This window comes from Pezoporus flaviventris, unplaced genomic scaffold (assembly GCF_033815535.1).
Source record: "Pezoporus flaviventris isolate CSIRO_AGI_PZ_B2104156 unplaced genomic scaffold, CSIRO_AGI_Pfla_v1 ptg000066l, whole genome shotgun sequence".
Lineage (NCBI taxonomy): Eukaryota > Metazoa > Chordata > Aves > Psittaciformes > Psittacidae > Pezoporus > Pezoporus flaviventris.
The window spans coordinates 19,949,743-19,964,405 of NW_026892614.1; the positions used below are offsets into that span (position 1 = coordinate 19,949,743).

The 14,663-nt window shown below is 38.5% G+C and overlaps 1 protein-coding gene across 5 annotated transcripts in view; it reads left to right on the forward strand.

Moving 5' to 3' along the window:
• Positions 1-14,663, forward strand: part of UTRN (utrophin) — a 369,745-nt gene that overhangs the window by 159,444 nt on the left and 195,638 nt on the right. For 4 of the 5 annotated variants that reach the window (XM_061471431.1, XM_061471432.1, XM_061471430.1 and 1 more), the window contains one exon: positions 2,140-2,329. In XM_061471431.1, coding sequence (XP_061327415.1) covers positions 2,140-2,329 — 190 coding nt within the window. Of the gene's footprint in view, positions 1-2,139; positions 2,330-6,987; positions 7,297-14,663 lie in introns of those variants that run through there. The other variant, XM_061471434.1, reaches the window with a different exon arrangement.

Below are 14,663 nucleotides of genomic sequence, written 5' to 3' on the forward strand. Positions count from 1 at the left end.
CAAATACTGTGATACAGTAGGAATGTAATAGGATTTCATTCTTTAATTTAAACCAAGCAGAAAGTCTGAGAAAAGTTTAGGCTGAAGACGACATTCTTCAATGAATGTTATTAGCTAAAAAGTACAAGTTGTCTCAATCCCTATCTAAAGTACATCAGTAGTTAAACTTGAATATCTGGGTCACTTCCAATGTTTCATCCTTTGGGGCTTTTCTTTTTCTATGATGGTTGCTTTTATTACCAGTCTATTCTTCCTGTTGTCATTCCTATTCTTCCACCTTTGGCCTTAACCCCCTACTAGGGAAGAAAATCCCTGCAGAGGGAGAAGGGTTTGAAGTTATTGCTCATAACTGCTCTTACTTTACTTTTTTTCCTGCAGTTCCTTGGTATGCTCTGATTTTTGAGCTGGTGCTTGTTATCTTTTCTGGACAATATCTATCAACACATTTGTAATCCCTAGCATGCTATTTATTACTTTTTTCTCAGGAGTGGATGAAGCATTCCAGAGCTTCAAGTGAGAAGCAAGAATGAAGGCTTCTTGCCCCGCTATTCATTTACCAGCAGCTAAAACTTGGGCAAGCATGAAGTCAGGAATGATTCATGCAGTCTTATTTTGGATTAAAAAAATATTAACAAGTGACATAATACCTAAGCCCCTAAAGCAGGGGTTGCAACACTGTCTTTTTGCAAGTAGTCTCTAGAAAATTCAGTCGGTTATGCTAATACTTAGGAATGTAAGCATGGCAGAACTGGGGGAAAATAGCTTTTCCATATATCTGTCTTTTCTGATGTTCTAGTAAACCAGAATACCTGCTTTGAAGCATCATCCTTTATGGTACTGAACACCTGTAGCTTCTTTTCTAAAAAGAATATTTTAACTACTTTTGAAATGTGTGATTCTAAACACAGTGATTCCCTAATACTGTTGAGTAGTACTGTTGGCTCAGCCTGGCTAGGAGGAAAGTAGGAGGCAAAGGATGCACGAGCTTGATGGGCCTCTCTAGAGTAACATGTTCAATTTATGGGAAAATATCAAATGCTGAATATTTTGGCCTTGCCGTACTTGAAATTAAATGTTCACCTTGAATTCTTACAATATTATTAGTGCTTGATATTAAATTAAATTAGCTACTTACTTTGCAGCAGGATTCTAGATAGTAGCCTGTTAGGGATTCCTGTACAGTGAGCTGGTGTGGGACAGTTTGTTCCTTCTGATTTTGGGAAAAGGGATACTGCAGAATAACAGCCTCAAATGGATGAAATTTAGCTTGTCATGCTTTAATTAACATTGTTAATCAGAGCTTTTAAAACTGCTGACTAAAACGATTTCCCATCTGAGTTTCATTTCAATGACAAGGAAACAGTCCTCTTACGCAGTAGAATGTGATCTGGTTGTTTTTCTAGGAACTCTTTTGAAGTTGCTTACCAGCAATATAATCCAAAGGCTTTAAATGTGTTCTTTACATCCTAAAAAATCCTCTTACGAGCAACAACTTTTGTGTTTGTACCAACCAGATATCTTTTGGATTGATTGAAAATGGGAACTATATTCTGCCAGTCTTTTTTTTTTTAGATTTAAGTATGCTGAGCATTGCTTGACTGTTACGAAGGCAGTGTATTATTCTGCTTGTTTGAGTGATAGTGTCAGAAGTCTTGCCCTTTAGCAGAGAGAAAGAGGTATTTGACTTTTCATCCTTCATCACTTTAACTCCTACAAATTTAGTGCAGTGTTTCTGCTCATTGTAGAAAAGGAAGCAAATATCCTCCAGACCCCCAGTGTTTTTACTCTGTATGTTTTTTGTTGATGAGGAAGTGCAAGCTTTTCACACATGGGAAGAACACTTCCACCATTTGGTTTAACGCAAGTTCATGATGATAACACTTATAAAGGAGAAGCTAGATTTTTAATTAATAACTTAGCTTCTTCCACATCTCTTTTTAAAAAAGGGCCGTGATATACGTAACCAGTTCAGAACATTTGCCTGTAGCTATAATAACCAGAGAAAAAGTGATATAAATAATGAGGAAGCAAGTTGTGATAGATGTATAGTTTCTTAATAGAGGTAACTTTCAAATTTAGTTTTAGTAGTTCCATTGTGATGTATGTAATGGAATATTCTGACACTTTCCGTGTTTTCAGAGCTGTTGATAGGCAGAATTTCTTGGAGACTGAGCTGAAGACAATACAGGCCTCACACAAGGATCTGGAGAGCTTTCTCAAGTGGCTTCAAGAGGCAGAGACAACAGTTAATGTTCTGGCAGATGCATCCCAGCGTGAGAACATTGCTCAGGACAGTGCCTGTATAAGGGAACTCAGAAAGCAGATGCAGGTAAGAAGCTAAATAATACTGTTGTTATTCATGCTTTATCTCAATGGCAAATGTGATAAAGGAATGCTGTCTACTGGAGTGGGGAAACCTGCAGTGTATTGGAAGGTGTTAAAAAAAGCAGTATTTTAGAAGTCAGATTTGTGAAGAAAGCTGATTTTTCTTCCTGAGTTTTGAAATATGTATTTCATGGGTGTCTCTGGCAACGAGGGCTCTTCAGTGTTCTTGGAGGATGACTCTATTCAGGAAGTGTATAGCTGATTCAATCAAGTCGTGTCGTATAATTGTCCAACCAAACAATTTAATCTACTTCCCTCCAAGTAAAGACCTTCTGGGTTAAGCTGACTCCTGTCCCTGCCTGCTGCCTTTCTCCTGTTTTTCCAGCAATCCATGACATTGTCATGCTTGGATCATCTCTTCTCCCTCTCCTGCTGCCGAGCAGCTATCCAGTTGGCCTTCCTTCCTATACAGGCCGGGAAACCTAAGAAATAACTGAGAGACTAGCTTGTCACTATTTATAGTGTTATTTAATATATGGACACCTCAGCTTATTTAAAATACAGATGGGAGATCCTTTTTCCTCGTCTTAAGAAACACAGACTAGCTAAGTACTACATCATCTGGCTCTTCCTGTGTTTGCGTATCCCACACATCTCCTTTGTGGAGGTAGGAGGGAGGTTTCAGTCTGCATCAAGGATATATTATGGGAAAAGAGGAGGAAAGGGTGTGTGACCTGTCAGACATTTCTTAATGTTGTTGGGTCTGTAGCAGCAAAGGTTGAGCATCACTGGCTAAAAGGATTTTTTGTTTCTATAATATATGAATTTCCTTTGTCCTTTTTGCCTGATGTGAATGCTGTTCATGTCATCTTTCTCCTGCATGGTTTATTTTTTTTTTCCCCTTCAATTAGATTGCCTCATTTAGCACAGTTATTTTGATGTGCATAGAACTGGGCAGTCAGATAATTTATTAAATCCTGCATTCTGTGTTTGGAATAATGTCTGTGGTCTAAGTTCATAGGGTTTGAACAGTTTATAATACAAAAAAGTGCTGCTTTCAGTAGTGCTGCTAATCTTAACATATCCACGTTGAATTTAAATTAAACAAAGTTTAAAGTGTCTGATAACAAGCTGCTTAATATGTAATCATAAGAAAGAGAACAATATATTCTGGAAACTTCTATCTGTTGGGGATGACACGTCACTAATATTTATAGGATCCTGGTCAGTCAGGTAACTCATCTGTAGACATGTGGCTCTGCGAATTGCTGAGATTAGTCTGTAATGGCAACACCTATAAGTTAATATACTTTTTATTGGCAAGAAAAGCCAAACCACTACTGTGGTGGAGATAGAGGAGCTAAAACAGGGCCACAGGAAGCTAACAACATGTGCTGTGTTTAAACAGACATTTCTTCATTACCTTGCATTCTGTCTAGTCAGTCACACTAAGGTAAAGCTGTTTTCACAATTTGCTTGTTGGCTCTGTGTACCTGTGAAGTACCTTGGTCATGCAACATTGTTTGTCCTCCTTCATTGTGCTTTTATCTGATTAAAATTGCTAGAGTTGTGCTGTGTGAGGTGAGAACTTATGGGAAAGACTGCCTGCTGTGTGGAGAAGGTCTATAACCAGCTCTTGAACATGCCCATTGCTTATAACTATTAAGAGGGCAGATGTAGATGCTTGGGCATAGCCTCCCCATGTTCAGCATCCCATTACCTGATATCATCCATCTTTTTTTCCTGTGACTGTGTGTTTCTACATACTGTGCACATGAACCATAATCGCTTACCCATGACTTTATATAATATTGAGAGCTTTTTTCAACAACCAAAGAAAGCTCAGTAGAGCATGTCAAAGGCTGGCATAGCATAATGGCGTCCAAAATGAACTTTGTCCCATACAATTTTTCAATCTTTAAATATTTAAGTATAACTAAAGATGTTCATATTGTGACACTGGCAAACACTCCAAACACTGGCAAACACTCAACATTTCTGTTTTCAAGTATTTGTTGAAATTAATTTCTGAAAACAAAGTGAATATCTAACATCTTGTGGTACCTTAAAAAAATCAGGCGCACTCCCTTGTAAGTTGTTAAGCTTAATATCTGATTAAACAAAGATTCTTCCCCTGTTCTCCCCCTGTTGAGTGGTATAAAGTTAAGTGTTGGGGTTTTTTGTGCTTTGTTGGATATGTGAAGTGTTTTTTTTCCTAAATGGTTTTAAGAAGTTTCTAAGGCTTATGACTTTCTTTGTTCTGTGTGAAGATGCCTGTGCATTGAGTAAAACTTTGCTATGAGTTTAAAGTGTGATAAATTGTAGGTGAAATGTGCTGAACGTAGATGAAACATGATAATTTTTTTGTTGTTGTTATATGTCATCCATTTTCAAAATAGAATTGTCAGTTAAGCTGGCATCTTTGTGTGTGCATAGGAGGACTGTCCTCTGTTACGTTTTGGGGCTAACTTGTTTGGCTGAAGCTCAAGCCATTCTACGGTAGAACCAGTGATCTGGGCATTGTCAAAGCCTTGTTTTGTCTTCTATTGTGACATCTGAGGATATCATCAGTACTAGGCAAATAATACAAAGCTTGAGTTGTGCTAACCTTTTCTTTTTTGAAAAGGAGGAAAATTCACAATTATATCATCAGGCTTTTTAATTCATTCTCTCAGTATCTAAACTTTGCAGAAGACTTTCCTTTTAGGTCAGTGCCAAAACCCTCCAGTCTGGAAGATGTTTAGCAGCCACCTGAAAGAGGTTAAAACCTAATGTGAAACAAAATGCAGAAAATGAGCAAGGAAATAGTAAGAAGAAATGCTGGGCTGTTGTGTGTGAAGTCCTGTGACTACAGATATAAAGGTGTTCAAAATAATTTGAAAGTTTTGTTTTGTTGTGAATTAAAATCAACGTGACTAGTGGTGGGTTGTTAGTTTACCTCACTGCTTGAGTCAAACGTGTATTAGATGGGAACGAAAAAATCAGAATGGAAAGAAGGTGGCTGATATGTACTGTGGCTTGTCTTACACAGAAGGGCTTTGAGCTCTTGTAAAGTCTTTTCTGAATGGCTCAATGTTTTTGGACTTTCCTCAAAAGATGTTTGGTAACAGCATGCCAGGTAGTGATGGTAGGCTTGAGCTGGTAGGTTAAAGAAACAGTTGTAGTTTGATAGAAGAGTAGACATAAACGAGGAAAATTGGAATTATTTGAATGAGTGGTAGAGATGCGAAAAGAATGTGAGTCTGGTAAGATGGACAATACATGTGGTAAAGTTTCTATATACGGAGTTCAATGAAGGCTCTGTTTCCTCAAAATAATGTTGTTGATGCTGGACAGGTAAAGAACAAAACAGTGTGGGTGAGAGGGGTTTACCTGAGAACTGGTAGAAACATTGATTCAGTTCCAAAAATAAGGATAAAAAGGTTGTGTTAGCTGAAGTGGGTGGGAAGAGTTTTTAAATGTCCTGTATGAAGAATCTGTACCTGGCATTCATACCCTCAGATCAAACCAGTGTATAAAGCACTGACATCTCAGCTATGCATTATCTAGGATCATAAGAACTTGTGATGCTACCTGTAGTTGGTGCCTCCATACTGTGCTGATTTTGATGTGCTTGAAGCAAGTATGTACCTGTTCATGTGGCAATATACATGTTAAATAAAGATTACTTGTGATGGTGTCTACCACCTACTGTGTTGACAGTAGTCTCCCTGAACCTTTGCTACAGCTACCCCTCCGATATAGTTTTAAGTGCATTCAAGATAGCACCTTTGGAAGAAACAAGACCAGCTGTCTCTGGTTACGCTGCAGTATTGCCACACCTAGGGGTATGTTGGCTGTATTGCATCGGGAGTGCCTCGCTGGTAGCACAACACTGGCATGCTCTTCAATGTCCTACTGCCATCCTTGGATAGCTTAAATAAATATGCTTTGTCATGGGGAAAACACCAATATGAAGTTAGCTCTTTGGATTCAAGGGTGGCTAGAAAAAGGGGTGATGATGCAATTATGCTTTTAATTTATCAAAACCCTATTCTTTCTTGTCCTAATAAGTAATTCAGGAAAAGATTTTAATTGAAAACGGCTCCCATAAAGCATTCCTACTTTCTGACACAAGTGAGAATCCTTTGAGATGCCTTTGGCTAAATTAGCTTCAGGAGAGTTTTCATAACAGAGAGGTTTACCTCCTGCAGTTTTTTTTCTTTTGCATTGGGTAATCTAGTTTTGAGAAGTGCCGGTGTGATTTATTAGCCTTTAACGTATGGCTGATATAATTAGGGCAGGTATCCCTCTGCTCCTCTCTCAGGATTTATAACATAGTCTGTTATTCACTCACTCTACAGCTCTGCCAGAGCTGCGTTCAGTCTGAGAACGAGAGCATCCTTTCCCAGAGCTTAGCCTGCTGATAGAAAGCAGCTACTAGGGGAGAGCAACTGTTGTGATACACTGGAGCCGTCTTCCTGAAGGAATTCCTTTTTTGTTCCTTCAGCTTTCAAGCTTAAATTAATAACCTTTTCTGGCTGTTTAGTGTATTCCTGAATGGTGGCAGAGGCTCAGCTGCTCAGCAACTTTGTTTACCCTCTGCATAAGCAGAGCTGAGCAGTGCTGGTTGCAATAATCTGTGAAGGCTGTTTATTTATTTTTTTTTTTGCATTTGTTTTGTGGGGTTATTTTGGGAGAGAAACTTATGCTGTATCAACCTCTTTTGCCTTTGAAACGTATAAAGCCTGTGGCTTGCAAAAGCAGTCCTGGAAGAGAGCATGCTCAGAAAGCTGGCAAATCATTGTCCAGTGACCGGGAGGAAATGATAGTTGCTCTTCATTTATAATGCAAATTCTGAGGTGTCTTCAGAAGTGTGGCAAACTTAAAATGATGGCTGTGGTGAGAACATCTCTGCAGAAAGTTGTGGTGTTGTTGCATCGTTTACAGAGGATGGCAGTTTCTTCTCCCCGTTACCAGAAGCTTTGTAAGGTAAGAAATGTAAGCCCTAAATCTTGAGTGTCTAATGCTAACTCTGTTGTCTTTCTGAGATAAAAAGAAAAGAAAGCAAGAATGGGAGGAGAGTCAAAAGTATTTAGGCTATGTAGTGTGTTTTTAAAGCCTTCCATGCCCTCGTGTGTGTTCTGTTAAAGAATGTATATATAAAAAACCCCTGTGCTTGTCAGTGATATTAAAAAACAAAGCCACCAAAAAGTGATCTCTTGGCTCTCGTTTAAGTGTGTGTAAGGAAACTGTTCATGATCAGTGATCTTTTGTAAAAGTAGTACCACATTTCCTTTTGTAAAGGAGTTGGTTAATTCTTGGTAAATGCAGTCCTTTAACTCCTGCGTACCCATTATGTAAATAATTGCCTTCTTCCATGACCAGTGTTTTTGCTTTTGAGCTTGATGAAACTTTTAATTAGGAATGAGTTCAGCACACTAATATGCAGCCATGGAATTTTGTCTTTGCCTGCCTATAATTATAGAGTCCTTTCAGAGTTAAAAAATAAGGAGAAGTTGCATGTAAAGCATGTTGACATAGGCTACCACTCATATTGGCATTTTTACTGTTACCTGTTTTGGTGGCTGATAATTTCTGCTTCCACTGAGACTGTTTACTTTTGGTTTTGCACAGGTTTAATAGTTCCAAACTTTAATTCTATGGTAAGGATCTAAGCTACTTAGTAAAAATATTTTTTTAAGTAGGTTGATTACTCACCATAAAAGAAAAAAAAAATAAAAAATTTCCAACTGGTCCGTAAAGCCCTGTGCCTGTGTGGAATGGTCAGACTGTGGTGTGTCACTGGACTTTGATATAAGGATCCTGCTTTGTAACTCTGGAAAAATTTAAAATTGGCGAGGTCTTTGGCTGTATACTGACATAACCTGATAGAAATTCTGTTTGGCTGCCTTTGAACATGTTTTTGTTTTGTTTTTTCTTGCTGCTTGTTATATGTTAAAACTGTCTGTGTTTTTTGGTGAAACTATGCGTGAATTTTGCATGTGAGGTGTATGAATACCGAAGTGTATGACCACGTTCTTGTTCCAACAATAAAGCAAAGCTGTGGTACCTCATCGTACTTGCTTCAGTCTAAAATTTGTGTTTTCTATTATGAAAACCACAGAAATGACGTTAAGTAAAGGAAATCCTACCTCTGTATTGGAGTTTGGGAGTAAGAAAAGGGCATAATGCAGTATCCGGTTCACAACAGTAAAGCTTGTAGAAGTTCTGTCATATGGGGAAAATCACACTGTTTTCAAATGGATGTTTCAGTGTGCCTTTTGTTTACAAAGCTGTACTAAGAGGTGCATCTTCATTATGAAAAGTGAAAGATAGTTTATGTACAGACAAGCTATTTTAACAAGCATGCCTCAGTTATTCTTGTCTTTATCAATTCCGTCACTAAGCAGCCCTGTTTGCTGTTGTGAATAAGACAAGTCTTTTTTTCATTAGACATGTTTTGTAACTGTCTTCATGAGCACTTGGAAATTAAGTGCTTTAAAGCCTATTTAATCACGTTTTTGTGTATAATCTTGTTTGTAACTGTCAAACAAGAACTATTTAGTGACTCTTGCACTAATAGTTTGCTAATTAGACTAAGAATCTAGTCAATAGTTGGATATTTGTTTTGTTAAGTTTAAATCTACACAAGGGGTAGTAAAAAAGTCTTCTCAAAGGCTGTTACAAAATGTGTTTTCTGATTGGGAACCCATGCAGTGATAGCCTCAGGAATTTTTGTGTAGCTTAAAATTAGCTGTTGTATGTTTATCTTCGTTAAAAAGTCAAGCAGCTTAGTCTTTTCAGATGCCTGTGCTTAGTTTACTGAAAGTGGAATTGTTGGACTGCCTGTAGAGTTAAATCAGACACTGATCAAAGAAAAAAGGAATGGTTTACAATCCCAGTGACTTCCAGTAGGTGTCAATGTAAGGCAGTGATATATGGGAGTCTGGTGATGGAAATGTTAGTACTTGAGGAAGTGATATGAAAATTCACTTCAGTCAGGAAAGATTTCTTGTACTACTCTGTATATTTCTGTCTTTGGAATTTAACAAGTTTGTGCATGTCTTGTGAACTCTGCCGATACACTAATATAGTTCAGTTCGGCTGAAAAGAAATATTTACTATGGAGTATATGAATTATTGCATTGTGTACAGGGTAGCTGTTTCATAAACTACCATCTAAATGTTTCATGTGAAGTGTCTTCTGGAGCGTAACAGGGTGTCAATGAAATAAACATTAAAAAAGTGCCAATGAAATATTTAAGACAAATTCTTGAAGTTAGTGTTTGTATAAAACTGCACTGTTTATAGAAGAATGAACAAGGCTTTATTATTGAACTGTACTGTAGAAAGTCAGTTCCTTTTATTAGCAGCTCTGTGTAATAGTAAGGCTCATCATTTGTATTCTACATTTTGCGAATTTCTTAAAAGAAGAAATAAAAATAAACACTTTGACATATTACAACATTGATGAAAACCAGGAAATCCAAGGTTTAGGATATTTCTTCTTTACTTCTTTTTCTTTTACTAATTTCTTTGTACCAAGGTGAGTCTTGCCACCTGTAACTTTTTACTCGTATTGATGGTTGATTCTCTTACACTGAAATTAGTAGCATACAAGGGTGAGATGCACACACTTCGTGCTGTGTTGTCAGGACAATACGTAGTAAGTTTTGCCTTGTTGTGAGCAGGTTTATCTTGTAACCCTTACATAACATTTTGACGCTCGAAGTGAATAACCAGAAAAAAGGTTTTGAAGGGGCTGTCATCTGCTCTGTGTTCTTGCTAAAATGGGATTGTTCCCTAAAGAGTGTCTTATATAAGGTATACCCAAGGATTCAGATAAAATTGTAAATTATCGGGAACAGTAGAAATCATGGTAAAGCTACACATTGATAGATCTATTCTGAGAGACCAGAAAGGCGTCATTACTTATAAAAATAAGTATTATTATAAGTATTATTACTTATAAAAATAAGTAATGCAGTATTGCAGTGTGTGTTTGCAGCCTAGAAAGCCAAACACATGCTGGGCTGTATCAAAAGGGGCATGACCAGCAGGTTGAGGGAGGTGATTCTCCCCCTCTTCTCTGCTCTTGTGAGAGCCTGCTTACAGTACTGCTTTCAGCTCTTGGGCCCCCAACATAAGAGGGACATGGACCTGTTGGAGTGAGTCCAGAGGAGGCCATGAATACTGTCACGGGGCTGGAGCACCTCTCCAATGAAGACAGGCTGAGAGAGTTGGGTTTGTTCAGTCTGAAGAAGGGAAGGCTCTGGGGAGACCTTGTAGCAGTCTTCCAGCACCTTAAGGGAGACTGCAAGAAATCTGGAGAAAGACTTTTTACATGGGCTTGTATTGACAGGACAAGAGGGAATGGCTTTAAGGTGACAGTAGATTTAGGTTAGATATTAGGAAAAAGTCTTTCTTATGAAGCTGGTGAGATATTGAAACAGGTTGTTCAGAGAAATTGTGGCTGTCCTATCCTTGGAAAACTTAAAGGCCAAGTTGGATGGGCCTTTGAACAGTGTAGTCTAGTGGCAGGTGCCCCCACCCACGGGATGGGGGTTGCAACTAGATGCTCTTTAAGGTTCATTCCAAACCAAGCCGTTCTGTGATTCTATGAAAATGAAGTGGAAAATTGTGAAGTTTTCTCTAACTTCCCCACCAGAAGTCTCTGCCAGACAGGTGAATTATTACCTTGAAGTATGCATCCTGCTTGTAGAACTTGCAGTGGTATTTTTGAATTGCTAACGTTAAGGGACTGAAGCATCATCCACTGGAGAACAGATTGACAATCATAGCTAGTAGCTGAGAGGGTGTATTCTCATTTCCCCTGTGATGACTTCTTGAGAATAACCCTCTTTAAATAATTCATAAGCCCCCTTTATATAAAATGTTTGAAACCTCAAATCTAATCCAACATGAGTCTTCACACTTGAAGCAATACATGGTAACTTAGGTGAGTTTCTGACTTCCTCAGCTGTGAAAGGAAGTGTGTCAGGAACATGTATCTTGTGGTTCTTGTTTATGAATATGTGGCTTAAAATGCAATTCTCTCATCATCTGATGTTTAATTTTTTTATGGCTAATGTTAAGTTTAGAAAACCACAGGAAGTTAAAAGCACAGGAATGCAGAAGTCAGCCAAAATCCTGTTTTGCTGTTATACTGTGATTGTGTTCCAGAGGACGTTTACATTATGTTGAATTTTGAGAGTAACAGCAAAGGCTCTATTCCTATGAGATTTTGAAAAATATATGAGATCATGGGTTGGGTCAAAAAAAGCATGAAAGGCTGTGCTGAGAAATGGGTTTCTCAATCCTGGTTCTAGTGAATACAGCAAAGAGCTTTTAAGTGTACGTGACTTCAGGTTGATTTAGAAAATAGATCATCGGCACTTGATCACATTCAGGTATGAAATAAAAGTAACTGAGTGTAGATGAAGAGAAGGCATTACAGCAGCAGTGTAGTACATATGTACTGGACAGTAAAAGGGAGAACAAATGTTAATTTTGGAAGCTTGTCCTGAAGAAGGCTTCTGTATTAAGCTAGTTGTTGGCTGGAAAATGATGCAGCGCCTCTGTCGCCAAAAGTATTGCTAAATTATGCAGACAGTTTCTTGTTTTAGATGAGAAAGTTAAGTCCAGACTCCTCAATATTGTTCTAGTCATATAAGGGACATTCTAATCGGATCTAGATCTACCATAAAGCCTTATAGAAGGGAGAAGGCCAGAATTAAAGTGTACCTTGGATGTAATGAGTGATACCTACTGAAATACAATGAGACTAAAAGTGCACTGGTAAAGAAAAAAAGAGAAGGCTATTTTGAAACAGGAGATTTAGTAAGTAACATCTAATGATCAGCGTCTTGTGACTTAAGGATTTACCTTTTTAGCAAACAACTGAGAAGTGTAAATGGTAACCACCCCAACTCCTAACACCCACGCCTTGTTTATGTTGAAGATGACTGTAGAAAAAATGGCATCTGTTCTTATTTTATGACATAGTGTACATATAGAGGTGGAATGAAACATGTCTTGGATGTATGGTAAATAGAACAGCATTAATGCATATCTAATGAAGACTTAGAGCTTAAAGTGCAATGCAATCACATGATGGTGACAAGAAAACCTTATCATTCAGAGAAACGTGAATTGGCTAAGAATGCACATAAGTCAGTGAACACTTGAATGAGATGGACAGAATTTCTTTTGGAATATGCATTAAAAATTGTGAAGCTGAAATCTGGTGGGAGAACACTTGAAATGATAGGCATCTGGGAGTCTTGGGAGGTGGAAATTGATTTGTTACTGGCATTTATTATAGAATAATCACTGAATGGAAAAAGCTTTTAATGGCTTTAAAAGAGAGGTCGGTGAAGGCACAAAATAAATATCCAGTAAGTCAAAATACATGAAAACTAGAATATGGACAGCAAATGAAAATCAAGTTGAAAATGCAATAGACATAATGGAATTTAATTTCCCATTGGTACCAAATTGCACCTTTGTATGCAATTTTATTAGTGACAGATGAGGACAATTGGGGGCTTTGGTGTATAGGCAAGATGTCAGTTGTTAAGTGCTAGCCATCAATGGGATATTGGAGGGATATTTTCATGTTTTGATAGACTAGAGAGAGATGATATTCTGAGAACCCTCATCTTCTTCCTGAGGAAAGGATAAGCTGTTTCATGAAGACAAGTGATTTCCACAGATGCAGAATCTGATTGTGATTTAAGGTGGAGCTGAGAAGAATGGGCTGAATTTCAAGGAGAAACTTGTAGGTAAAGTATTGGGAAGACCTCCTGACAGCAAGATTTAGGAGCTTACTAGGTCTTCCCTTGTCTCTCCCTCCCCAGAACCCATGTGTCCTCAGTCGTTAAAAAAAAATGTTTTGGTAAGTCCCCAGGCAACAGTTTAGTTTAGTAAGCTCTTCCCAAGCATAAAGGAACAAAGAGGTGATTTTAAAGAGCCAGCATGGATTGTAAGTAATGTACCCAATCTGATTACTTTCTGTGAGAAAGTTGTTGATGTTTCTTTGGGTGAAGGGAAAGCAGTAGCATTCCCTGTTTTTGATTTAGAAAGACATTTGACAGTCTCTGATAGTCAAATTGGGGATATACGGACAGGACAGATGAGCCAAAAGGTGGGAAGAAAAAAACTGGTTGGACCGTTCCTCAAGGCTTGGGGCTGAGACTGGTACTATTCAGTATTGTTGTGAATCCAAACAGTTGGACAGAATGCATCTTCATCAGGTTTGTAAATGATTATCAGACTTTGGAGGAACAGACAATATGTTTCCATTCACTGGGGTCTCATGTGGGAGGAATAGGCTGACAGGAACTCCATAAAGTTTCTGAAAAACCTAACCAACCAAACAGAAAAAAACAGCCAAACCCCCTCTCCCTCAAAAAAATATCCTTGAAGTAAATTCTTGTACCTGTGAGGGAATAACCCATTGTATTGGTACTGGCTGTGCTAGGAGGATTGAAGCCATCAGATAGGGAGAAGTGATTATTCCTGTCTACTTAGCACTTATGATGGTTGGTTTCAGGCTTCCCAGTTTGAGAGATACTGTGGGACTGGGGAGGGTTCAGTGCTCAGGGTCTGGATTGATGTAGGAGTGATGTAGGAGCAGAGGTGGAGGGAGCTGTCTTCATTTAATTTGGGGTGGAGAAGGCTCCAGAGGTTTCCAAATGCTGTCACTGTCTATGTGGTGGGTTGTTAGAACAGAATATGGCGATGCAGCCAGGCTTTTCTCAGAGGTGTCCTATGAAAGGAAAGAGGCAGCAGGAACAAACTGCAGCAGGGGAATTGAGTGTGAGGGCAACAATTCTGCACAGCATGCGTAGCTGAGCACTGGGAGTGGGTTGCCTAAAGAGGCTGTTGCCTGAAGAGGCTGTTGTATTTCCATCTCCAGATGGAAACTGTAGTGGGTAAGGTCTTTAGCAGCCAGACTTAGCTTTGAAACTGGCTTCTGAAATTGGCAGCAGATTTGACCTCCAGAGGTCTTCCAACTTGCGATTTTTCTATGATTTTCTGTGCTAGTGCCCTATTAGCTTATGAGTGGAGACTAAAATAGTCAAAACTATAGTGCAGCAGTTTTCAGCTGTGACTGTGTTGCCCACTTTTTATCAAAAGGAATGTAATGTTTTTACCCCACGTGGAAAATTGTTACTACTCTGCTGATTTTTGATCTAAATCTGGGCCTGCTATGTGTCTGCTGTGTAGCCGTAGCAAGTGTTCATTTCTGAATCCTTTTGCTGTAGTAAGTTCAATGGTAACAATGTGGTACAGTCAGGCATTTGTGTATATCTGGATTCTGTGGCTGTGATGAGAAGGCATTTAAATACAGC